Raw genomic sequence first — 24396 nt, 5'->3', positions numbered from 1 at the left:
AAGAGAAAGCGTAGAAGGATCGATTGATTATGTGAAAGCCACTGAAGGCTTTGATACCATGTTAACTAATATTCTCAGAGAAGTATGAGAAAGAGGAATGAAGAAGAAGAGAGAAAGAAGACGGAGAGAAATTGCAATTTTGATTTCTATATTGCTTAATCTGTTTTGCTACAGCATTGTTACACTTTATACCTGTTAAGCAAGGCTTAACCGTCTAACCAATCCAGCTATCTAACTTCCTCACTACTAACCACTCACGTGCTTTGCACACCTAACTCACTAACTGTTTAATATCCATAGTTCACACTAAGGACCTAAGGTAAGCGGGATTGTTCATATATATAGCTTTGCAATAATATTCTTTTTGATGTAATTGTTACTAGACAATCTGAGATGAGAATAATTTCGTTTAAAATGATATTTCACTTGAGAAGTCAATATTTGATGGGGAGGAAGTAACCATCCAGTTGGTCTACAATTCTGAAGATTTTCTCCCCAATACATATGGTATGAAGTTTAACTCATATATTTGTTTATATCTCATATTGTATTGATCTTCCTGTTTATGGGCATTTAGACATATCCCTGTAGCAGCTAAAACAAAGCATTTTTGGAGCTTAAATAAAATATGTTTAGCTGGCTTCCTCCTAGACTTTGAGTAGTGTAGTCAAAAGAATTATAATACGATCCCAATTAATTTCATGTGTTTATATGTGATGTGACCACACACGCATGCACCGCCCATATATTCCAAAAGCGTGTTGGCTTGACAGTTAATTGGGCGACCTCATCATGTGATGTGATGTGGTGTGTGAACACAAAAGCTTGTATTAAATTTTGCTGGGTTGAGTTGCCATGCACTCTCTCATCAGCCGAGATTTGGACCGCAAAACCACAAATTTATAGGAGCATAAGTTGAGTTGTATCTCACTTATCAACGATAATATTGCTTAGTCAATACTCTACCAAGACGTTAAAAAATAGGAGCCATCAAATATTAATTCTAATTAGTTTGGCTACTTTAAACATATGTATTGATGTCCGAAGATGAATACAACTTAAAAGTGGGTTTGCTTTATGTCGCGTGAGTCCTACAACAGGTACAAAATGGATCTGTAAAGAGACAGAGAGAGTGCAACGATAAGATCTTAAGTATTGATGTGATATCAGTCGAAAGCTCTCTATGCTTAAGTTAGCTTAAAGATTAAGTGAGTAAGTTATTAGACAAAAGAAGGGTACTAGTGCCAAGTTATTATTACTCGATGCATTGAGGCAAGAGCCTTATTTATAGAGGATAGAGGTGGAGTACCTTGGATTATTACTTCGAAGTGGGATTATTACTGTCGCCCAAAGGGCTGCCACCTGTCCCTAAATGAAAGTGGCACGACATGTGCCTTCATTGGGCTGGATCGACAATTGAGATTGTCGAAGGCTAATCCCTGCCGATTGTGAACCCTGGTGGGTGGGTTGGGCCCTGTTAATCTTTAATTGAGGGTCATCCATCCTATGTGTCCTAATTGAGAGGGTTTGGTTAGACATGGTATAAAAAAAAATGCATATCCGCTACTATTCTAGGAATAAAGACCTCGTATGGTGGCTCGACCTGCATTGAATTATAATTGAGTTCAAGTGGCTTCTTAGAGTCATATTCTTTTAGATTGGACTTGTACGACATGATATGTTGTCCAATTTAATACGTGCAATCTCAGCATTCATAAATTCGCCAAATAACTATTTTAATTGAAAAAATCTAGTTTAAATCTAGCCACCAAAAAAATTTCATATGAATATTGAGATATGACACTTATTTATTTATTTTTGGTTTGAAGATATGACACTTAGATTCCAAGGGAATTATCACATGCATATATAACTTCCTTTTGTTCGCGAGTCCTTGTTTAGTTAGGATTTTGGTTCCTTACTTAGGTTTTTTTGTTACTTACCAGTTTATTTAGTTCTATTGTAATTGAGATTTATTTACTATTGAGATTTGTTAATGAGACATTAGTCATCTTACAAAAATGGGATTGTCGCAAAAAGAAAAAAAAGAAAAACAAAATACTAGTCAAATAGGGCTACTGGGATAGATTTACAAGCTGACGTCTATGGTAAGAAAAAGAAGCCTTTTTAAACCCCTACTTTACTCCATCTCCCACATGCAGGGGTTGACCCAGAATTCCAGATATCATTCTCTTCTCTCTCTCTCACACACACACATTCGTGCACATGGGAATCACACAGAAATAGACTAAATAATTATGATCAAACAAAGATAAAGGAAATTGTATTGGAAAGATGGATTGACAGTACTTTGATTAATGATGATGATGATGATGATGATAGCTAATTAAGCAAATCAAGTCCAGAGAGACTCTCTTTTAAGAGGGTCTTGGATTACATTGCTAGAAGAAGCAAAGCTGCTGAAGTATTGATGTGGAATGTTATTGAAGTCACTGTTGGATAAAAGAAGGGACTTCTGATCATGATCTTGATGATGATGATTATGTTGATGATCTATCTGGTTGGGTAAGGCTACAGGCTCCTGCTGCATCTGGATGCAGAGTATCTCTGCCTGAGCCACAGCAAGCTGCATTTGTAGCTGAGAAACTTGGTTCTGCAGGAAAGATATTGCCCCTACGCACCCATAAACCGGGTCTCTCACTCTTGCATTTGCTTCATAAACCAAACTGCTCACAGCATCTCCTCTTTGATGAATCGGAAGCTCCTGGTTATCAGAGAATAATAAGTCAACACACAAGAAACCTAATTACATGTACTACTTTTCTTAAATATTTAACAAAATATTATCTATTGAGAGGAAATTTATTCACACTCTACACTTGTGCTTATGCACTCCTATGGATGAGTGCAAATAACACCTGTCATTATATGGCGATGTTATTTGTAGTACTCTTTCACAGGAGTGCATGAAAGAAGTGTAGATAGTGTTTCTCTTAGAATTAATCAGACGTTTAGAGAGAGGGGAAAAAAAGAAACCTGCAACATTTTGCTGACATTGCTAGCACCAAAGACCTTGTGAACAAGGGCAAACTTATGAGGGTCATCAGAAGGGAAGTAAGGAGCAAAGATGCAGTCCTTGGCGCAGCGGCGCCTCAACAACTTGCAAGAAGCACATGGAGAAGTCCCCCCCATTAATTTCACTCAAAGAACAAGAACTCAAAAAAGAAAGTTTTTCCCTCTGAAGTTGTACGTAATTAAGCAAAGCTAGAAGTACTAGTCGTAGAGAAAACCAAAAACAAAAAGGAAGAGCTTGGTAGTGTTCAAGCCAGAGAGCTGAAATTGCATATTTATATTAGTTCAAGGTTGGCCGCCTAGGGTAAGAATGGTTCCACATGCTTCATCATTAAAATAATATCAACACATTTAAACAACGGCAATCAAATGCAAAGACTTGAAAACACTGGAATCTGGATATTCCCAACTAGACAAACTAGCAATTTCGCGTGTGAAAATTACAATTCTAGCAAAACAATGCCGCGGTTTCGAGGTGTGAATGGCAAGGGCAATTAAGTCATTTTACAGCATTTTACGCAGGGGAATAGATTCTTCTTCTAGTTGGCCACCGCCTTGGCGCGTGAAAGGTATGAAATAAATATATATACATGTACATGCACATAGGTTGGCAAAAGCCATGCAGTTGTAATTATGTACTTCTCACGTTCTGGTTTGACTCTTCTTTTTCTAGCTTGTGCTGCACTGTGTATGGGTTTGAGCAAAAAACGATTAAGAGAAGGGGAACAATGAAAATGTGATTAATTTAAAAGCCATTAATTAGGGGAGAGAAAAAGGGTTGGTTCATTATTAGGGTTTTATAGTAAATACGAAATCAAAGCAATGTGAAACCCTAACGGGGAGGGACCAGCACACCAAGAGAGATGGACTCAACGTGAATGTTTGTTGGCGGACATTCACATGGAAACATACATTTCTAACTCCTCTCTCTCTCTCTCTCTCTCTCTCTCTCTCTCTCTCTCTCTCTCTCACTCTCACAGCCCCCAACACCTCCCTTAATATTTAGTTCATGTATATAACAATTATTGTGGCTTTTATTTTTCTTGTTTTCTTCAGTCTTGACCAAACCACAAATATTCTTTACATGCCGGGAAAAAAAAAAAACTACAATTTCTAGAACATTTCTTAGCTTTTTTTAAGAATCTGAGTGACATTTAAATCAAACATCAATTTTGACACGCATTGTCACCTAGTTGTCACAACAGTGATGATAGTGTTCCTAGGACACAGTACTTATCTTCAATAAAGTTAAAGACACATGAAATTGTCCTTTTCCGTAGAAAATATGTTTAGCATCCTCAAATTCTGCATAGTTTTGCTAGTAGTTTCATTTTTTTGGTCGAAGTTGCTAGTGGTTTCATAATTTGAATACAAATGACTTGTCACACATTTTCCCCGTTTATCTTCTACTTGTATATGTACATGAGCATGCGCAGCCAATTAAGACCCCACAATGGACACCTGATCTTTTGATGAGTTTGTCTTATGTCTGTTGCCAATTGGCTTCATTGATTTTTAATCTACTCGGCTTTCCCTTCTCACATTTTTAATCTACTCACTTTCTCCTTTTCTTTACTTGTTGCTATATGTGTGACATGTGTGTGTTTTGCATTTATATGATCTTTTCTCTCTTTACCTTTCGAATATCTCTTAATTGTAACAAATAACTCTTACCCTTGTTATTTAAAGTTGACCCTTCTTGATAAAATTTCTGACTCCGTCGTCACTGCACACGAGCATGAGACCAAATGGCAAGTATTGAAAATAGGCGATCCATGGCTTATACATACCAATAATAATGAATATGCTTTTCCTAGGGCATACCTTGTGTTATGATTAATCAACTAAAAACTATGAAATGATAAGAAAGGAAAAGGTGGGATATATGCAGAGAATTCAAAACTACTTTTATTTAGCACGGGGTCAGATATATGCAGAGAAGTGCATGGCTGCAAACCATTCACTAACACGTCACAGCAGTGACCAGAGTACTAGACTTTGTTTGATTTCAAATCTTCATCATCACATGTATGCATTATATTAATACATATATATTTATATGATAATATGATAATATTACCCCCACCAAGAAATTAATGAGATCCGACATGAAGCAAAGGCTTAAGAATTTATTAAAAGGAAACCAATTTCGAGAGAGATTGAAACTAAAACAATAGCAATTGTGAAACCCTAAGACCAATTCTCACTCTATTGCATTTAATGCTATCCACATGATTCCAAGCTTCTAATCTTTTGTTCCGAGGAAAACAGCTCTCTTCCCCTAGTTGTCATGGCAGCATATGTATATATATATATATATATATATATATATCTGTTTCTTTTTTTTCCTTTTTCTTTAAGTATATATAATCTTAAATAATAAACCAAGTCTATGTTTTCAGTTAGACTCTCATCTTATCTCTCATACATTATTTTAACATTAAAATGGGGGGCCATATTGTTGAATTTCTTTTAGTGTATCACCTCAGAAAACGCGTAGTTTTTTTAATGATATTATTTATATATAAGTTTCAGTTTTCAGTTTGAAGTTTCAAACCCCTAAGCTCTAGGAAGAAGAAAAACTTCTACGCTCTAGACGGTGCGATCTATGTAAACTTTTTTGTTTTACTGTTATATTTTAAGCTAATGAATAAAGAAGAGGAAAAAACAGACATCTTTCACCAACTTAGAGAAAAATAAAACATGCAACCTCCGATGCAAACATTGAATGCACTTGCTTGGTGATATGGAAGATTCGATTCTTGAGATATGCATGGTTTTCTAATCTTTCTAATATTCTGATTTCTATAAGATGGTGGATGATATTAGAAGAAGCCATCTTTGACAATGGCAGCCTCAGCAGTGGGGGAGTTCAAATGGCTACGACTGACCTCAAATTCAATTGCTTGAAAAAGTGGTGTTGGATTTCCAATGCGACCGTTTCCCACTATGATCAACTCAATACAATGAAAATATTGGGGTGAAAATAAAGCGGTGGATACCAATGGGGTGTTAGTTGGATTGGCACAAGTCTTTGGTGTGCTCTTAAGTGGTCTTGAGTTCAAGCCCCTATTATAATAACTGTGTGTGTGAGTTTTCCCCCTTCTCTGAGTTCAAGCCCCTATTATAATAACTGTGTGTGTGAATTTACCTTCTTTCTCTTCCTAATTTTGACAAATAAATAAATAAATAAAGCGGTGAGTACAAGCTGGGCCACGCTAGCCGTTAGCTACATATATGTTCATTTCAAGTTTCTAATTAGTACCCAAAAGACCATGGCCAAAATAACTATACAGATGCACAGAAAATATGAAAATAAATAAACAAGGGGAAAAGGACAGATAAGTATGAGTACCTTTTGTCCTTTGGGCCTAAAATTGAGCCGGCTTGAGAATGCCATCTGGGTACCTGCGACCGGACCAGACTGATGCATAAAAACTCCAAGCTAGAGAAAACCAATGTGATCTTGAAAAGAGAAAAGAAAAATGTTTCCCCAATTTGGTTTGATATTCTTTAGCTTTTACTTTGGTCTTTATCTTCTTACTACGGACAAAAACTTCCCTTCAAGGGGTTCCCACTCTGTTCTTATCTCACACATCACATGATCTGTAAGATAGGAATATTGGTCAAGTGATGAGTGAGATAGGAACATGCAAGTTTTCCCCTTAATATTGGGTAAGTAAGAATTAGGAACCGAATTTAGTACTTGGCTACAGGCGGCATTGGACTAGCAAAGTTTGAAATGTATGAAAGTCTTGTTCTAGTCAAGTTCTACAAAGCTACAATATGGGCTCAACCAAGGGGATTTAACATCCATCTTAACTTGACCGTTTCAATATATATGTCGGAAACTGACAAGCCAACACAACTGGCTTGGCTTTTCTTTGTTGCACACAAGCACATCTCATTATAGTCTTCATCTGACTATTGAACTTCAGGGTTCCCATCCAATATGCAATCAATAAAACTCCATAAGCACAAAGATGTTGGCAATGACCTCAAATTAAACTAGGCTATGATCCATCAGTCATCCTGGACAAGCTTCGACTCTCATTCAATTTTCGTAGATTACGCTTTTTTATTCCATTTCTGAACAAAGTGCTAGCTACAGATTCTGTGTCCTTGCAAACTGAAGAACAATCCATGCTCTTTTCTTTTAGTCTCTTTTTCAAGTAGTCTGCTGTCTGCGCCTGAACTGGTTATGATCAAACAGAATTTTCCATGATCAAACTATAGCAAACAAATCCCAAATGCCATTGATAAGTTTCTTAACATAAATCTCAGTTACCAAAGATGAGCCACATAAAGTCATATAGACAAATCACCAAGCAGAACTACATAATCTGGTCATTGAACTACGATATTGTCTTTTCCTACTGAGCTTCAAAGATACTAGCATAATCTTAAAGCCTAGGCTCATGAGAGATCTCAAGCTCTGTGCCTACAGAGTATGGCTAGACAGTCAGTTCACCCAAATTTATACTTCTTATTATACAGCAGATACAAGTCTATCACATATCTTTCAGAATTTTGTACTGATGTTCGTTTTTGTGTGCTTTCTTTTTTTTTCGGACGATTTTTTGTATGCTTTCTGATTTAGATGTAGTATGGTTCCCACGCAGGTCGTACTAAATTGATGCCTTTCGATGTGATGCAGTAGCATGGGGAGTATTTTACACGGAAATTATGGAATTTACATATAAGATCAATGAATTGATTTTGAACAGGAGTAAATACTCTACTATAGTAGTTGAGGAACTGCAGCTGATACTGCCATATCATTACATTAGTACTATATGATGAAAACGAGAGGTTTGTTTCTGCAGAATACAACATATTACCTATTTATCAGGAGATAATGGTCTGAAAAACTTAGCCTCATATCACAAATAGGTTAAGCTGCAGTTTAACATTTTAAGGCAGCCAATTCAGCATTATGACCTCAAATAACTAAGCAAGTAGGAAGCTTAGTAACCAACCCCAGTAGATTGTGGATATTACTATTAACTCACTGTCTCAAATTGACTTCAACAGATACTCTGGCATATATTATACAAACTTTGAATCTGGTTTAACATTACTATTAAAGAAAATTAAAACAATTAATAACACATACCAGAGTGGGAAGAAGCAGATGCCATGGCACAATCCTTGAGTCTCTTTATTTGTTCAATAACTTGCACATTTTCAAATACTCCATCTGCTTTTGCGTCTTCAGTAGATTTCTTCGTAAGGTAAACTTCATCTGTTTTTGGGTCTTCAGCACATTTCCTCTTAAAGCAAACCAATGCATTTTCACATGCCTACGGAGAAAAACAAGCTTAGATCAGAACATACAAAACTACAAAGGCTTATGATGTCTAGCTAGACGACTTAATACCACAATAAGAAGATGGAGAAAATAAGTAGAAAAAACACACACAGTTAATTACATGTGAAATGAACAGGTACACAGACGCAATAGATTTGAATATCTGATCCATCTCCATCTAATAGAAAATAAGCCTTATATATAGCAGTGGACCTATGATTTGTTGTACCAGCACATTCTAGATATGAGTAGCAATCCACAGAAATCATAACAAAAATCTTAGATACTAAATCAAGCAATCTAGATGGACTTGTATTTCTAACTGTTATCTCGAACCCAATCGAGGAATTGATTACAGACTTGGTTACTAAATCAATCATGATGATCTAAAAATCAGAACACAACTTTCCACACAAAAAGCCCTCTCTTAATTGAAAAAGTTAAGAAATAAGAAAACTGATAATGATAATGATAATGATATTGATGAAGATGAAGATGATGATCGATCACACTCACCCTTCCTGCAACAGAATAGAAACCACAATCTTTTGACTGGTGAGCAAAGTTTAGCCATTCTGTATACGGAACTTGCAGCCATGGATTAGTCGCAGACTTGAGGTCCCGCAAAAGCAAAGCCTCATACCTCAAAGCCAAGCAACTCTGCAAACAAAAAACCGGTTCACAGACTACTTAACTACAATAGGGATTTACCTGGCGATCAGAATTATTAGCTACGTAGGTCCATGAAAATCACCAATTTCAGCAAATCAACATTCAAAAAAGTTCAAATTAGAAGCAATTGCGCCTGGAAATGAAGTTCTTGATAATCAACAAAAGAGATGACTTGCCTCAACATCGCCTACAAGTGCGAAGGAGCGAACGAGAAATTCAAGAACCAGAAGCTTCTCCCCGGCACTTTTCTCGGAAATTTCTCGCAGAACGGAGAGAGATTCGGACCGCAGGAACTGCCTCAAGCCGGACCTGACCTCTATCGACGACTTCACGTTCTTGGAAACCAACGCCGATTCCAATACTCGCAGCGTCGCATCGTCGAACCTGCAAAATCTCAAGCCTTTCAACACCAGAGAGAGAGAGAGAGGAAGAAGATTGGAGAAGAAGAACAGACCTTCTGTTCAAGACAAGTGATTGAAAGATCTCTGACATTTCGGCGGGAAAATGATTTTCTGAATTTCATTTTTGAGTTGAATTTGTAGCTGACATAGGCTTCATTGGGCCTATCTCATGAGCCCATTTAGGCCCAGCACTACCAAAAAAAGCAGCAAAAGTCTCTCTTCGTTTCTCTGTAACAGTCAGAGAGTCGCCGTCGCGCCGATTAATCGTTAACATCGAGAGATATGGCGGGACGAGACCCTCGGCACCTGCACCGGCTTCCTGTACTGACCAACACAACGGCGCTGGAGGACCGTATCGGCCTCCAGCACCGTGAGATCCAGTCCCTCCTCGTAGACAATCAACGGCTGGCAGCCACCCACGTGGCGCTGAAGCAGGACCTGGCAGCGGCTCAGCACGACCTCCGCCACCTGTCGGTGGTCGCCGGTCAAGCCAAAGCCGAGAGGGACGCAGAGGTGCGCGAGGTCTACGAGAGGTCGTTGAAGCTGGACGCCGAGGTTCGCACCATCGACTCCATGGGCGCCGAGCTGGCTCGGACCCGCGCCGATATTCAGGAGCTCGGCTCCGTGCGCCAGGAGCTGGTAGCCGAGTTGCAATCGATCGAAGGAGAGGTTGCGAAAACTCGGTCCGAGTCGAAGCGAGTGGTGGACATTAAAGCCGATATTGAGACCTTCCAGCAGGAGATTAAGAAAGGAAGGTAGTTTTGAATTTCTTTGAAGAGAATTGTGTAGATTATGAATAATTTATTTATTTATTTATCTGCTATTAGAGAACAACCAGTATTAATTACAGGAAGGTGATTTTGAATTCTTTGTTCTTTGAAATTTTTTTTTGTCAATTATGAAATTGTGCACATAAAAATTCAATCTCTTTTTGTGTGATGCATAGGGTTGCAATTGAGAATGAAACGAAAACCAGAGCTAAAAACCTTGAACACCGGCAGGGAATGGAGAAAACCATGGCTGCCTTGGCTCGTGAGATTGAAAAACTTCATGGGGAGTTGGCCAATGCAGAGAAGAGAGCAAGAGCAGCAGTAGCAGCTGCTGCAGCAGCAAACCCAGGTAATTTTATTCCTTCATCTTCATCTTGTTTCTTTCCATTGAGCTATGGTTTTGAATTCTGATGTAAACTTCCTATTTTAAACTCACTAACCCAAATACAATGTATGAGTTTTAGTGACTTTGCGGTTGTGTTTATGCAGGTCCTGGATATCCTGCAACCTGTGGCGACCCCGAAATGGTATATGGAGGAAACGCGTACCCCGACCCCTATGGCATGCTGCATCAGGTATGTCTATGTCCTTGGCTTCTTGATGCTTTCCTCATATCACTCTTACTCTTGTGTATGTTGTTACTCAGTAGATTAAAATCATTGGAAAAGATGTGCAAGAATTGTTAGTGCCTTAAAGGATAACCACATTTAGAACCTACAAAATATGGAGTTAGTACAAATAACAACATGAAGATTGGGATGAAAACTGTTCTATCTTGATCAGAAAGTATCTGACTTCAACCGTCATTTCTTTCTTGAGACCAAATAGGTGCTAGATGGTTTAGAGTAATTCGAAATTCGAAAAATGAGAAGGAAGTTGTGCTGTGTTAAACCCTGAAATCAGAAGATATTAACAAGGAAATTTTGAGGAAATTTTTCTTGTGAAATCACCCAGTTCTGTTTGTGGCAATCTGTTGCACTTCAGAGTTAGTGAACTGTAGGAAGATAACAGCAATTCTATGGCATTGATTTTACTCCCAGACTTGACAACAATGGGACGAACATGGAATAGCGAAACACAAACATTTGTCTTAGTATGGCAAGAAATGGAAGAAATATATGAATTGCGACGATCCTGTCAACTTAAAATGTTCCATTATATGTACTTCTTTTGAATTAATTTAAATACATTGTATATCTACTTTTCCAAACAACCCTAGTCCTATTATCAAACTTCAAATTCGTTCTTTTAAACCTTTTTCATTCAAATGATCCTTGAACATACGTATATGACCTCTGCATTTTCAGGCCCAGGGTGGTGCTGATGCTGCCACTCCATATGGCTCTGTACCAATGCCACATCCTTCTTATGGCATGCAACCAAGGCACGATATGGGATGAGAATTCCGGCAGGCGTTTAGATGACCAGAGATCAGACTATGCTCTTCTGTTTGCCAATGATTATAGTGGTTCAGAAATGTAAATTATCTCGACATCCCAAAGGGTTTTGGCAGCAATTACATGAGCAATAGCAAGATGTGATATGCAGTTGAATTAGTGGAGCTGCATTTCCCTCGCTTCCCTCGTGGGCTTTTTAGCTTTTTATTTTCAGTCTACCTAGTTCCAACCCTCTCACATCACATTTTTAGCTCCTTTTCTCTCGTGAAGTGACCAGTCATTACCATGGGGATATAACAAGGGCAGCAATTGGTAAGAACCAGAAAGAAAAGAAAAATGCTTAATCTGCAAACACAAATGGGTGAAGAAAAAAAAATTATTGATATTAAAATCTAAAATTTTGTCATCAATTTCAATTGAACCACCCTTCATCACCTTGACACGGCCATCTAAAAATATTTCGGTCAATACAAGGCCATCAATTTTAATACTCGTGTTTTTCTCTTGAGTAATGCTACAATCACATCAATTAAAACTAATTTAACATTTTTTTTTCTTTTATGATTTATTGACACTTTTTAATTGATGCTGTTGTACACCTCATCTGCCACATAAGATGGTATAAAAATGTGATATAAAAAGATGGTAAAAGCAGCATTATTTTTTTTCTTTCACTATCACAATCAACTAAACACAAACCACTTTTCATGAATCACGATCTGGTCATTCTTGCTCAGGTGCAATGGAATACAAGGGATTTATGTATTTCTGTTTTCATAATTCGAATAAACTTTCGGAACATAAGTAAATCTTCACATAAAGCAAAGAAACAACGAAAACACATTCGACAAAATAAGGTTTTAAACGAAATCGTTATTGTTTCGGATTTACAAAGCGCAATCAAACGCTCCTCTACAATATCATATAAAACCTCCCGCCATAGACCAACTGCTTGACTTTGTCCGACTGATCTAGCCAAGTCATTACAAGCCACCCTAGAACGAAATTGAAACAAAGAAGAAATTATCTTCATGTTGGCACAGAGGCTTCAAGCCTAGAATAAAATAACAGCAGCAGTTGCTCAACATAAGGAGTCTCAAAGAACTGCCGCCAAACCACCAAAGAAAGAAGGCCAGATGACAACACGCACTGATCAGCAACACAAGGGAGGAAATGACAATTGAAGGTAGGTTTTTACATAGAGATCCTTGTCATCCACAAGTACTTTGCAGTCACCAGCCCAACCCAGCAAGTAGAAGATCAATAAAGGAAACCGGTACCCCAAACTTTGAGCATCAAGACAATGTAGCAAAACAATACTAGATCTTAAACACTAATTACTGATGCGGTCAAGTAAAATTATCACCAGGGGTGAGCCTCCGCGCCACATGATCAAAATGTCAAATCAAAATAGCAGATCCTATTCAATGTGGACAGTTTTTCAAACATCGATATAATGTTACTAATATCTTCCACTACTATACTCCAATGACTTCAGTTCAATCACTAAATGCTTAGATAGCTGACAGAATTGCAAACTTATACGGAGTAACAAGCTAGCAATTTAAACCAGTCCTGTACCTGGACCTAAAGGTTAAGTGTATTACATTACACATCACCTAATATAGCATGCCACCAATTTAATGATTGGTACATTCAAACATAAGTACATTACAATATAAAATCCTAGCCACATGAGAATAATGGGCAAGAAAAGATTTTGGTTTATCTAGGCCCTCTAGAGAGGGCAAGTTAAGCAACCTCAGCCATTATTCATAAAGGTGTCAAATTTTCAGTCAGAAATGAATGTATACATCATAATCATGACCATGCATTTCACATGCTTCTATTTATGCTTGCATCTGAGCCATATATATTAAATGATCCGATGCAATCAAGAACCCAGCGATCCAAAGCTGGGCAAATCTCCAAAAAAGTGTTAATAATGGTTATGAAAGAGCAGCACTCACCTGAAAATATCAACCTACCTTAGCAGCAAGCAATTTGGAGATTATCCACTTGTCTCTAAAAAACATTCACACGACTAAATCAATCCCATGCCTATAATTAAAACCCTCCAGGTTGTAGGTAAAGTAATACAGGAGGAGAGAGGCCTTGCTCAGGGTTAGTGAACAACCTACCTCTTAGTCTCCAGTTTAAAGAACCCTCCAACGGAATACAACAAAAACCATCAGACAACAATTCTCATTACATAAATTCTGCTTGATTGGGAAATTCTCTCAATAAGGCCGTGCACGGTTTCCGCCATGTTGATGTCTATCAGGTCCACCATCTCTATAATTATCCCTGCGCCCACCGCCCCCATATCCACCTCTACCACCACTGTTTGCACAGAAAAATAAATCAGTATGCAGCCCAAAAAATATAGATAAATAATTTGCACAAGAATCAAGTCAGAAAACCAGAAACTCGTTGGTGCAAAGAGACTTCTCCCAGTTAAAAAAAATCATCACACAAACTAGCATCGACAAAACCAAAACAGAAAATCAACCAACTCTAAACCACATTCAAAAATCACAACATAAACCTCATTAACAGAACACTCCAATTGAATTACTCAATACCTTCAGTGGTTAGACAGAAGAAAAAAGTACAAATTATAAAACAAACAAGCAAATATAAAGCATCTGGGATTCATATTCAGGCTTGCTGACTTTTGCCCACAATGTGAGAAGCCAACATAGCACAAGAACAACACAAATGGAGCTCATTTCAATCACCAGTTAAATTATAAAAACAGTAGTTAGATAGATACCCCTGGTCAAGCGGAGCCCTAGGTGCCGACCTCTCTGCCATCGCAACATTGATCTTATAGCCCCTTAACTCGTAATCTATTAAGCACAATACCCAGTTAGAATACAATTATCATCATGATTCATACCATGCAGATGAAAGAAAAATTGTTACCATTGTAAAATCCACCAGCTGAATGTGCAGCAGACGGATCTTCATATGCTAAACATGCATCACCTTTGTTTTTTCCCGATTCATCTGTGTATATTTTGATATTGTATGGCCATTGGTCCTTATAGCCACGTTTTTGCTTGATTCTTCCCACCTAAAAACAATAACTCAGCATAAGCTAACCACATAAATGTATAACCAACTTCTGGGAACAGACAAGGGAATTTAACTTCGTACTTCAACAGACAGTCCATAACTCATTATTTCACATGGATGCTTTTTAAACAAATTTACCATATATTACAAGGATTTTAAAAAAAAAACAAATTGTATCTTAGAACTGTTGTAAATCAATGAAAGCACATCATGACATCCTTATCAAGATATGATAAGATTAAAAGAGAACTGCCATGCTCAAGCTAGAAAATCAGAAGCCACATAATTTAGATTGAAATGACAGATACCACATACAAAAGAACCAATCTAAATTCAAACTTAAAAATACTCAGATTCACTATGTTCAGAAGTAGGTATGGATTTACTTGTCCAATGCCTCCAAAAAGCTGCTGCAGTTCGTCAACAGTAACATCTGGTGGCAAGTTTGATATGTAGATTCTAGCATTGTCACAAGTTTCACCACAATTCTGGTCGCATTGCTTCACCTTAGCTGGGGCTTCCGTAGCAGCACCACCATATCCACCTCGACCACCGGCACCATACCCACCATCATATTTAGCAGGAGGGCCACCTCGGCCACCACTCCTTGCATCACCCAGACCATCACCACCATAACCACCCGCAGGACCACCATAGGATGGGGGATATGATGTAGGCCCACCAGTATAGCTTGTAGGAGGAGGAACTGCATCTGTTCCATAACTAGCATTGTAAGATGGTGGGTAATTGCCTCCAGCTGCACCATAGGATGGCGGCGCATGTGGAGGAACCTGACCGTACCCACCATCATCTCTTCCTTGGTTACTGCCATAAGAACCACCTCTACTACCACCTCCACCTCTACCATCAAAATTACCCCCTCTACCTCCATCATAACTGCTACTTTTTCCTCCTTCATAGTTACTACTTCGACCCCCATCATAATTACCACCTCTACCACCACGATTACCACCGTAGCCTCCTCCACTTCCTCCCCTATTATAACCGCCACTGCCACCACTGCCGCCGCCACGATCACCACCGCCACCCGCAGGAGAGGGCGTGCCACACTTGTTACACTCAACTCTTCTTGCAAAGTTCAAATTCCCACAGCTATATACAACCATACCAATTTCAAAAACCACAGATACATATGCAATAAAGAAAACATATGGATAAAGAAATGTCAACTGAATTCTAAAGCTTTCAATGTTAGAAATCTACGACCCATCAAATTAAATACGCAAAAAAAAAAAACCTATATAGATCAGATAGAGAGGAGAGGGAGAAAAAGAGGAAGGGTTTACCCTGGGTTAGGGCAAAGCCAATCACCATCTCTTCCGCTGCCACCGCGGCCACCTCTGCCACCACCACCACGGTCGGCACCTCGGCCACCGCGATCTCCTCCTTGATATCCTCCGCCTGCAATCAAAACCCAATAGTTCAAATTAAAATCAAACCAAATTAAAAAAATTTAGAAAGACCGAACAAAGCAAAGAACTATTCTGTATATACCTCGACCACCACCGCCGCCATAACCTCCACCACCTCGTCCACCACGGCCTCCACTGCCGTAACCACCTCCATCGCCGCCTTTACCTCCATAACCACCACCACTACCTCCTCCATATCCTCCACTTCCACCACCACCTCCATAGCCTCCACCGCCGCTTCCGTAGCCTCCAGAGCCACCGTAGCCTCCACTGCCGCTAGATCCATATGGCGGAGGGGCGCCATCGCCACCCTCTTGACCGTACATCCCAGCCATGATCTAGGTTTGAGAGAGAGACAGAGATTAGGGTAAGACTTGGATTTTAAGATATTTGCACGCGATGGCTTGTACTTCATTTATAGGTAAGTCCTGAAGAGATTTTGGTCTTGGCTGACTTTGACTCAAACTCATGTTAATTTAATTATCTCTAGCCCAAACCGATTAGCACTCAAGGGTCAGTCTGGAGTAGGTGTTTTGTTGGGCCCTCCGGCCCATTATTATTCACTTTACAACTTTTTTGTGCTTTTCTTCTTGGTTGATGAATCCAATACTTTATGCCATCACATTTTTAATAGGGAGAAATTATTGTATGCAATATGACCGCATTCTCTTTTTTTTTTCCTAATACAAGTGATATTTGGAGATGGTGAATCGATATCAGATGCAGAAGTAAATGCTCTAAACCAATTGAGTTATAAGCTCCTTGAAGACCATGTATAATAAAGGTATAATACTCCCTCTATACGTGCACGAGTTATATAGTATGGCCACACTCGAGAACCACACTATAAGTACTCGTCAATTTGGATTGCACATTCAGATAAGAAATTGTTTAATCAATTATTCAAGTTAATAATGTAAAACACAAAAATATGAGTGCATTTTGTTAGGAACTGTGGATCAAATACAATTGCCCTGCATCTAGGAATGGTCTACTTATTCCTAAATAAATAGGGATGATAACAATAAAATGGTAAGAAGTGTGACACAATGCTAAAGGTCGAACGCTAACCACCACCTCTCACCACAAGGCCACACACCACTTACTTATGTAAGTGACTGTCTATATAAGGTGTAGCTTTCCTTAACTTTGCATGAAAGCCTTTTGAGATCAAACTCGACACCTGAATGAGTCCATGGGCATGATCACACTTAGGAAAACAACGATGCAATCCGGGATGAGCTAAAGGGAATGGCCCCAACATTGCTCTTATTTTTTTCCTTACCAATCTGTGAAATACTCACACCTACACCGTACACAGCACATAACAAGAAACAATATAGAGCCTCGAAGTCATTTTGATTTCCAAACACCCTTCTTTTGTCATCTTACAATTTCACAGAATAAGCACTTGATACAAATAATATTCTACTGTAATCTAATCACCACCACGGGGAGTGGGATTCAAACTCAGGTGCAGAGTGGGGAGCACATCCGCTCTAGCCAACTTGGCTAAGCCCATGTCTGCTCATAGAGTAAGCACTTCAACAAGTAATCAAACCTCTCACAGGCTACAACAACAAACACCGGCAACAATGGAACACAGCAGCAAAAAATCTCCTCGGATATCTATTTTCTACACAAAATTTCCTCGGAATCTATTTTCTACGTAAATATGGTTAAGGATAACAAAATGGTTGTGACTAGTAAGGTCATCCACTGGGAAAGATAGGCCGGATAAAGGAAATCTGAAAGAGAAGTGCGAAGTTGAACAGAAAACCTGCAATTATCCACTGACGGATCAACGGTTGTGATTAAACCCAAGCCCCCAAAGTTACAGCTATCTGCACTCTGATTATGCTGCTGATAGTAGCTATTAAACGCATACGATATATTTCCAGGCCAACTGATATTGGAACAAGACCCACCAGGGGACAGTGCAGTGCAATCAGCAAGTGAACATGCCTCTAAAGAACTTGCAGTTACATTGGATAAGTCCTTATTGTTGTTCACTACACACCACTTTGAAGGAAGGTACTCAACATTCTGCGCATCCACGAGGTTTTTCGAACCTTGGATAAAGTCAAAATGGTACTTGGCTTGACCATCAAAAGTGAACACACCCCAATGTCTTTCATAATTCCCAGTGCTTATGCTTCTTTGATCCTCATCTAAGAGGCTAAAAATGTATGTTTCAGCTGGAGGATCCCGAGGTCTAAGTGGGGTCCCCGATTTGCTATGAAGGTGCTCCATCAGGCCTTTCATGAAGGTCTCTGCAGTTGATGAGGTTGCGTTTGCTGCTCCATCGGTAGGCCAACCAATCTGCGACACAACAATTTCCATTTTAGGAAATCCTACTGTTGACAATGCAGTAACCAAGATGTCGTAGCTCAAGTCAAAGCTGTTTTTGTATGTTCTGCGGCTGTCATTATGAGGTTTTGCATTGGCTTTAAACAGAGCGAAGTCGAGGGAAATGTTTTTGTTCTGGTGGAGACTTAAGAACGGAGAAATGGTCGCAAAGAATGGTGAACTGTGCTTGCTGAGAAACGTGAGGAGTTCAATCATGGTTCTATTGAGGTCGGGCCGAAAGTGTCCTTTCGAAGGATGGCCAGACTCTGACAGGAAGGAATCAAAACTGCAAGGAACAACTACTTTCACCTTGCTCTCCAATTTCGCTCGGGCCAAAGCTATATGGATATTCATTGCTGCTCCAATGACAAAGGTATGAAATTGCTCACCATAAGTCTGGAGAAATGGCTCATCTCCAACAGCAACATACCTGAAAAATAGTCTAGTTAGCGACCAGAATATACTTAACAAAAACGACAATATTGTGAATGAGCAAATTCCATTTGACTCCAATTAGATTAAAAAACAAATGTTCAGTAGTTGCTTTAAGAGGCTAAACAGTAATGACCCATGAAATCCCTGATACAAAAGTTTATTTGTCACTTTGTCCTTGCATTGCTGACTAAACCTAAAACGGAGAAAGAGAGCATATGCCATATCCTGCAAAGCTTTCTTCTTCTGTAAACAAAAAAGACTCACTTTAGAGTGTTTCCAGTCCTAATGCAATTAAGCCCAGTTCCTGCTTAATTTTTTCTTGTAAGTAGCTTTCCCGTAAGATCACAGGCAACAGGCTCCTCTCTAAAGTTTATTACACGTAGAAAAGTTTCATCTTGCTCTAGGCATAGCTCATGTCCTAAAAAATGTATTGCTTTATTGGTTTACTTGCCAAAAAATCAAGCCCCGATCAAATTCGAAGAGTTCAACTCCTGTAGCCATCAGCGGATTTCCGCTGCTAGCTAGCATTCAGACACAAATACCAACACCTGGTATTTTCATGCTTCCACCATGAAAAACACAAAAAGTATCTTCAAATTCGCTACATAAATTAAATTATATTCTTCTTTATTCTTAAGGAACCCCCAACCAGAATTAGTTCACTTGACACCAAAGATAAACCATGACACAAGGTTTACGCATGTACTCTCAAAAACATCAAGACGAATATTTCGTCATGGCCTCCGCCTGTTTAAGGTTGTTTTCCTAGAAAAGAAAGTAAACTGAGCCCAATAGCGCAGAAGTCCCAGCTCCAAGAGCAACGAAAGTTTGATTGACAAATACGAATTTTTTACCTCTTATGTTCTCAGAAGTTGCAGCACAAAGCAAATAAAAGCTTCAAAAAGATACATTCTTTCTAATGTTTAACACAGAAATAAATGTACTTGAGCAACTGGGCATTAATAATAATCAATTACGGTGATAGTAAACACACTATCCATGGCCCAAGATCAAAATGAAGCATCTAATTCAAAAACCCATCAGAAAGAGGCAAAGAACTTACTCAATTTTAACGCCACTGCCGCCATTGGAGACGTAGCGAGTGACATTGTCATGAACCCAACTCTCAGCAGCCTTCTTAGAAGAGTTCAAGGTTCTAAGCAAGGCATTAGGAATACCCACAGTGACATCAAGATTGGACCCAGAAAGCGCTTCTAGGACACCTGGGTCGGCGTCGAGTAGCTTGACCTTGGTCACATTGTTGGACTTCAACAGCTCCACCACCTTGGTCGGCGGTAATGGGTGCGAGGCCGTCGTGCCCCAGTTCACGCCTATGGCTCCGCCGCCATAGGCCATCGTCGCCAGAAGGAAGACGAAGACAGTGCAGAGATTTGGAGGCATTTCTGGGTTTTGCTTTTACTTGTTAAAGGCTGAAGCTTGATGCTGAAAAATTAATAAGGGCATGCGAATTTGGTTGGGGGTTTTGGCAGCTAGTGTTGTCTGTTTGTTTGATGGAGAATAATTTGGAGCCAGCCAGACATGTTCGAAAGGTAGAAGAAAGGCCCATTGGCCAGATCCATGCGTCTCGAATGCGTCCATATGGAGGGAAAGAATTGGTGGTCCATTTTTAAGACCCATTCGAAAATGGAATGGGACTTTTTTTTCTTTTTGTTTTGACTTTTGAGTGTGCAAAATGCTGATTTAGAGATCATTTTTACGTTAAAATATTGTCGTGTCATTGTTGATCTTGAATTCTATAATGAAAAGATGTTATTTCCACGATTAAAAATGCTATTTTCGGAGTATTTATTTTTACCTTGAAGAGGGAAAAATTCGAATTGGAATATCTTTCAGCAAAGCAAAGAGAATACCACTAGATAATAGCTAGTTCATGTCCAAGTAATAGTCATACTTCATATATTGCGAGTCTTAATTTTTCAAATAACTGAAAATTATCCTTATTTAAAATAAAATAATTCTAAAATAAAAGGAAATAAGAGTCTACATCCAATAAAAATTCTTAATAGATAATGATAAACTCCATCAACAAAAATAGATAATGATAAAATAAACAAACAAAAAAATCTATTGACAAACGTTGATAAGTATTACAATCTGTTAAAAAGAAATATCTTTTTGATAAACCTTTAATATCTTTTTAAAATTCTAATATGTTTAAAAAAAAATTGAAGTTTGAAGAAAATAAAAGAAAATAAACAAAATATTAATCTCACCAATTTTTTATAAAAAGCAAATTGTAAATTATAAAAATAAGCATCCAAGAAGAAGTTTAAGTTAAAAGTTTTGAAGGCAACAAGAGCTAGTCGAGTATAAAATGACTCTAACTTGCAGATCAATAGTCTCAAGTTCGAACTTTAATAGTACCTTGATAATGTGTGTGAGAAACTTCCTCCCTATTGTAGTTTAGACTTCCTATTGTGTTCAAAAATAAATTTTGAAATGTTAGATAACATTCGAGGTTTAAAAAAGAAATATTTAATGGTTTTCTTAGAACGAAAAGGTGATATAACTATTTGAATTATTGATTAAGGATTAAAAAGGAGGAAACAAAGAGGGAAATATTCCAATAAATCAGGAGATATCGATACAAAAATCACGGGCCAAACCGTTAGAAGAAACGCTTGTACAGCCGCCTTTTTCACGGGGACCGCGGCCCGTCACGCGATCATCCCCTAAAGCAATCACAACCGTCCACGAGGGACATCATCAACAGCCACGACTCTCCTGCCCGTCTACCTAATATCCCTGACCCGGCTTCCAAATTTCCACCGTGCCACCACCTTCTTCGTCAACACCTTTCAACCTCTCTCTCTCTCTCTGCGCACAATGTCTTTAACTTTGAGCCCTTCTTCTTCATCTGTAACCCCACAAAAATCAAGCCTTGATGGTCAAGCTTTAGCTAGACCCTCAAAGAGCAACAGTTTTCTCAATGTGGGTGGTCGCAAAAATGGCAATGTGAGTTCAGGCCGGTTGGTAATATTTGCCAAAAATGAAGCTAATAACAGAGCCACCATGGAGGCAGTGTTCGAGCCCTTTGAGGAGGTCAAGAAGGAGCTCCTTCTAGTCCCCACTGCCCCTCATGCTTCGCTTGCTCGCCAGAAGTACTCTGACCAATCTGAAGCTGCCATCAATGAGCAGATCAAGTAAGTTTCTCAGTCTCCCATGTCCACATTTTTATAATTAACCCCAAAGTCTTCAACTTTACGGTCTTTTTCCATTCTTCATGTTCACTAGAATTGTTCTTTTCCTAAAAGATTGATGCTTTCTTGTATGCCAATCAATATAAAGTTTTGATCTTTTCTTGGTTCTGGGTTTTATTTAAGTAGAGTTTATGTCAATTCTGCTTTTGTTTGGTTTTGGTTATTGGACAGAATAATGCAAAGAAAACAAGAAATACCCAAATATGATTTCATTTTTTTCTTCTTTAAACTTCTACTTGCTTGCTTCTGTTTTAAAGTTCTGACCAATTTGATACCAAACTTTTATTTTCTGAATTAGTGTGGAATACAATGTCTCCTATGTGTACCACGCCATGTATGCCTACTTTGACAGAGACAATGTTGCTCTCAAGGGCCTTGCCAAGTAATTTCTTTTTCACCCTTAATTTTCTTTTTCTTCCTAATTCTAGTGATATATTTTGATTGATTGAATTCATTGCTTAAGTTCATGATACCAATAACACACAGGTTTTTCAAAGAATCAAGTGAAGAAGAAAGGCAGCATGCCGAAATGCTTATGGACTACCAGGTGTCTGCAATATATATCATTTCATACATTCTCCTTTTGAGTTTCCAAACTCATTTTGTTATGAATTTTGATCTCTAAATCTTTTTTTTTTTTTTCCCTTTTCTGATGTACCAGAACAAACGCGGAGGAAAAGTTAAGCTGCAGTCCATGCTAATGCCCTTCTCAGAGTTTGATCATGCTGAAAAGGGTGAGGCATTGCATGGTAAGTTCTTTATCATATTAGAGACAAATGCAACTCATTGATGTTCAGATTTAATTTTAAAATTTAGCAAGTCGTATGATACTTTCTGCTACTTACTGTTCTTGTGGCATTCAATTTTATCACTTATTATGTTTGCACCTTTTTTATTCAGCAATGGAGCTTGCGCTGGCCTTGGAAAAGTTGAACAATGAGAAACTTCTAAAATTACACAGAGTAAATGGCTAGCTTTTCTGTTTCTTGATTGCGGTTTTAAAAATCTATATATTTATTCCGTTTTTGAAAACGAAGTACATATTTTGTCCCGAATCGGCTCGTATGATCACAGCTTTTCATACTAGTATTGTATGAGACACTTGGTTAAATATAGTATTGTCTTCTGAAATATAGAATTCATGATATTACAGATGGCCAATGAAAACAATGATGTGCATTTAGCGGATTATGTGGAAAGTGAGTTCTTGACTGAGCAGGTATGCAACTTTTCATGCTCTTTTTGGTACATTTTCATTCTTGGTTAGATTTTGACAAAAACTGAAAAATACTGCATTTGGGTCATTTCAGGTGGAAGCTATAAAGAAAATCTCAGAGTATGTAGCTCAGTTGAGAAGGATAGGCGCAGGACATGGTAATGGCTGACAACACAACTGAGAGAACATGTTAAAATTTGTAAAACAATTTTTGGTGAATTCTGAAAAGCGGTTTTGTTTTGCAGGTGTTTGGCACTTTGATCAGATGCTCCTCAATGATATTGCATGACAAAGAACAAGAATATGAGACATAGTTTCTTCGTTTTATGCCAAATGCTCTCAATGTTCTCTTTGTATTCTTAAATTATGTTTACTGAAGGGATGTTTTTTTTAGGTGGTAATTGTTCAAATATTGAGCTAGAAATTTTTCCAAGTTAGGGTGTAGGCTGGATCTTTGTTTTGGTTTGATGATTAATCTGCTATTAGACAAAAATGCTGCCTGAGTTTTTTTAATTGTTTTGTTAGTGGTTCTATTTCTATTATGGGTCTCATGCATTTCCATAAAACACAGGATTAATAAGTGAAGTTGCTAATTAAGCAACCTATCTTAAGTGGGCCACCGTCGTATTGTTATGAACTTTTTTTCTCTCTCTTATAAAAAGGAGAAAATCAAACACATACCAAATGCTGCTCCAAAATAAAATACACTTGGCAGTAATTCAAAATGCTTAAGCCAACCTTAAGCATAGCCATACACTACTATAACCGCTCCTATGGAAAAAAAAAACATTGACGGTTTAAAAGCGACTTGTGTGATTAAGTCACGAATCGATAGAGGATTAGAGTAAGATTCTAAGTTTATGACCTCTTTAAATAAATTGAAGACTATGTGTCATTTTATATGAAAGTGTGAAATTTTAAATGTTATCGTTGAAAGAGTAACTTAAACATTTGACGGTGAAAGATGTTTGGTTGAGGAGGGGTCCAATGAGTGTAGGATTTGCAGGTAAAATTGGAACTAAATTTTGGGGAAAGTGGCTGCTACAACTATCAGCAAGGTGAATGTAAGCGTAGTGA

General features: G+C 38.3%; 6 protein-coding genes across 11 annotated transcripts; 2 read left to right on the top strand and 4 right to left on the bottom strand.

Annotated features, from left to right (window-relative positions):
- Positions 1–2082: 2082 nt before the first annotated feature.
- On the bottom strand, positions 2083–6381 carry ASL5 (Lateral organ boundaries (LOB) domain family protein). The gene is made up of 2 exons (XM_088255067.1): positions 2998–6381; positions 2083–2725 (listed from the first exon to the last, which is right to left on the bottom strand). Exons 1-2 carry the CDS (start codon positions 3151–3153, stop codon positions 2357–2359), a joined length of 525 nt encoding a protein of 174 aa, XP_088111193.1. The 5' UTR covers positions 3154–6381; the 3' UTR covers positions 2083–2356.
- Positions 3012–9609, bottom strand: LOC148294117 (protein DOUBLE-STRAND BREAK FORMATION). Of its 2 annotated transcripts, XR_015836601.1 has the most exons (7): positions 9471–9609; positions 9193–9400; positions 8861–9004; positions 8150–8336; positions 7031–7228; positions 6389–6441; positions 3012–3120 (listed from the first exon to the last, which is right to left on the bottom strand). XR_015836601.1 is itself a non-coding variant. In XM_021954894.2 (5 exons), the coding sequence occupies exons 1-5, from the start codon at positions 9506–9508 to the stop codon at positions 7047–7049; spliced, it is 759 nt and encodes a 252-aa protein (XP_021810586.2). In that variant the 5' UTR covers positions 9509–9609; the 3' UTR covers positions 6936–7046. The 2 variants fall into 2 exon arrangements, 1 of the variants encoding a protein (XP_021810586.2); XM_021954894.2 differs by lacking the exons at positions 3012–3120; positions 6389–6441 and having other exon boundaries at positions 6936–7228.
- A 7-nt stretch (positions 9610–9616) lies between these two features.
- On the top strand, positions 9617–11821 carry LOC110753909 (protein FLC EXPRESSOR). 2 transcript variants are annotated; one of them, XM_021954895.2, is made up of 4 exons: positions 9623–10172; positions 10364–10536; positions 10677–10762; positions 11495–11821. In XM_021954895.2, the coding sequence occupies exons 1-4, from the start codon at positions 9700–9702 to the stop codon at positions 11585–11587; spliced, it is 825 nt and encodes a 274-aa protein (XP_021810587.2). In that variant the 5' UTR covers positions 9623–9699; the 3' UTR covers positions 11588–11821. The 2 variants fall into 2 exon arrangements, with proteins under 2 accessions (XP_088111192.1, XP_021810587.2); XM_088255066.1 differs by lacking the exon at positions 11495–11821 and having other exon boundaries at positions 9617–10172; positions 10677–11400.
- Positions 11822–12427: 606 nt separating this feature from the next.
- On the bottom strand, positions 12428–16493 carry TAF15B (TBP-associated factor 15B). 4 transcript variants are annotated; one of them, XR_015836297.1, is made up of 8 exons: positions 16181–16493; positions 15973–16087; positions 15052–15778; positions 14513–14663; positions 14361–14436; positions 13726–13927; positions 13555–13609; positions 12428–12579 (listed from the first exon to the last, which is right to left on the bottom strand). XR_015836297.1 is itself a non-coding variant. In XM_021954832.2 (6 exons), the coding sequence occupies exons 1-6, from the start codon at positions 16431–16433 to the stop codon at positions 13825–13827; spliced, it is 1425 nt and encodes a 474-aa protein (XP_021810524.1). In that variant the 5' UTR covers positions 16434–16493; the 3' UTR covers positions 13551–13824. The 4 variants fall into 4 exon arrangements, 1 of the variants encoding a protein (XP_021810524.1); XR_015836298.1 differs by having other exon boundaries at positions 13573–13609; XR_002526210.2 differs by having other exon boundaries at positions 12428–13609.
- A 947-nt stretch (positions 16494–17440) lies between these two features.
- On the bottom strand, positions 17441–20466 carry LOC110753851 (O-Glycosyl hydrolases family 17 protein). Its single transcript, XM_021954831.2, has 2 exons — positions 19946–20466; positions 17441–18877 (listed from the first exon to the last, which is right to left on the bottom strand). Exons 1-2 carry the CDS (start codon positions 20281–20283, stop codon positions 17764–17766), a joined length of 1452 nt encoding a protein of 483 aa, XP_021810523.1. The 5' UTR covers positions 20284–20466; the 3' UTR covers positions 17441–17763.
- A 1013-nt stretch (positions 20467–21479) lies between these two features.
- Positions 21480–23832, top strand: LOC110753853 (ferritin-4, chloroplastic-like). The gene is made up of 8 exons (XM_021954834.2): positions 21480–22046; positions 22402–22485; positions 22590–22650; positions 22765–22852; positions 23004–23065; positions 23257–23322; positions 23414–23477; positions 23565–23832. Exons 1-8 carry the CDS (start codon positions 21730–21732, stop codon positions 23606–23608), a joined length of 786 nt encoding a protein of 261 aa, XP_021810526.2. The 5' UTR covers positions 21480–21729; the 3' UTR covers positions 23609–23832.
- Positions 23833–24396: the final 564 nt, after the last annotated feature.

This window comes from Prunus avium, chromosome 6 (genome assembly GCF_965620075.1).
Source record: "Prunus avium chromosome 6, drPruAviu1.hap1.1, whole genome shotgun sequence".
NCBI classification, from domain to species: domain Eukaryota; kingdom Viridiplantae; phylum Streptophyta; class Magnoliopsida; order Rosales; family Rosaceae; genus Prunus; species Prunus avium.
The sequence above is the reverse complement of the archived record's forward strand: the minus strand, read 5'-3'. Positions and strand labels throughout refer to the sequence as shown.

What these genes read in the sequence shown, in the direction of transcription:
- ASL5 (XM_088255067.1), bottom strand. Translation starts at nt 3,153, where the DNA reads ATGGGGGGGACTTCTCCATGTGCTTCTTGCAAGTTGTTGAGGCGCCGC. An exon ending in ATGTCAGCAAAATGTTGCAG is followed by an intron (nt 2,726 to 2,997) that starts GTTTCTTTTTTT and finishes TCTGATAACCAG; the next exon opens with GAGCTTCCGATTCATCAAAG.
- LOC148294117 (XM_021954894.2), bottom strand. Translation starts at nt 9,508, where the DNA reads ATGTCAGAGATCTTTCAATCACTTGTCTTGAACAGAAG. An exon ending in CACTTGTAGGCGATGTTGAG is followed by an intron (nt 9,005 to 9,192) that starts GCAAGTCATCTC and finishes TTTTGTTTGCAG; the next exon opens with AGTTGCTTGGCTTTGAGGTA. An exon ending in ATCTGCTTCTTCCCACTCTG is followed by an intron (nt 7,229 to 8,149) that starts GTATGTGTTATT and finishes GATCATAACCAG; the next exon opens with TTCAGGCGCAGACAGCAGAC.
- LOC110753909 (XM_088255066.1), top strand. Translation starts at nt 9,700, where the DNA reads ATGGCGGGACGAGACCCTCGGCACCTGCACCGGCTTCCTGTACTGACC. An exon ending in CAGGAGATTAAGAAAGGAAG is followed by an intron (nt 10,173 to 10,363) that starts GTAGTTTTGAAT and finishes TGTGATGCATAG; the next exon opens with GGTTGCAATTGAGAATGAAA. An exon ending in TGCTGCAGCAGCAAACCCAG is followed by an intron (nt 10,537 to 10,676) that starts GTAATTTTATTC and finishes GTGTTTATGCAG; the next exon opens with GTCCTGGATATCCTGCAACC.
- TAF15B (XM_021954832.2), bottom strand. Translation starts at nt 16,433, where the DNA reads ATGGCTGGGATGTACGGTCAAGAGGGTGGCGATGGCGCCCCTCCGCCA. An exon ending in TGGCGGCGGTGGTGGTCGAG is followed by an intron (nt 16,088 to 16,180) that starts GTATATACAGAA and finishes TTTTGATTGCAG; the next exon opens with GCGGAGGATATCAAGGAGGA. An exon ending in TGGCTTTGCCCTAACCCAGG is followed by an intron (nt 15,779 to 15,972) that starts GTAAACCCTTCC and finishes GGTTGTATATAG; the next exon opens with CTGTGGGAATTTGAACTTTG.
- LOC110753851 (XM_021954831.2), bottom strand. Translation starts at nt 20,283, where the DNA reads ATGCCTCCAAATCTCTGCACTGTCTTCGTCTTCCTTCTGGCGACGATG. An exon ending in GGCAGTGGCGTTAAAATTGA is followed by an intron (nt 18,878 to 19,945) that starts GTAAGTTCTTTG and finishes ACTATTTTTCAG; the next exon opens with GTATGTTGCTGTTGGAGATG.
- LOC110753853 (XM_021954834.2), top strand. Translation starts at nt 21,730, where the DNA reads ATGTCTTTAACTTTGAGCCCTTCTTCTTCATCTGTAACCCCACAAAAA. An exon ending in GCTCTCAAGGGCCTTGCCAA is followed by an intron (nt 22,486 to 22,589) that starts GTAATTTCTTTT and finishes AATAACACACAG; the next exon opens with GTTTTTCAAAGAATCAAGTG. An exon ending in AAAGGGTGAGGCATTGCATG is followed by an intron (nt 22,853 to 23,003) that starts GTAAGTTCTTTA and finishes TTTTTTATTCAG; the next exon opens with CAATGGAGCTTGCGCTGGCC.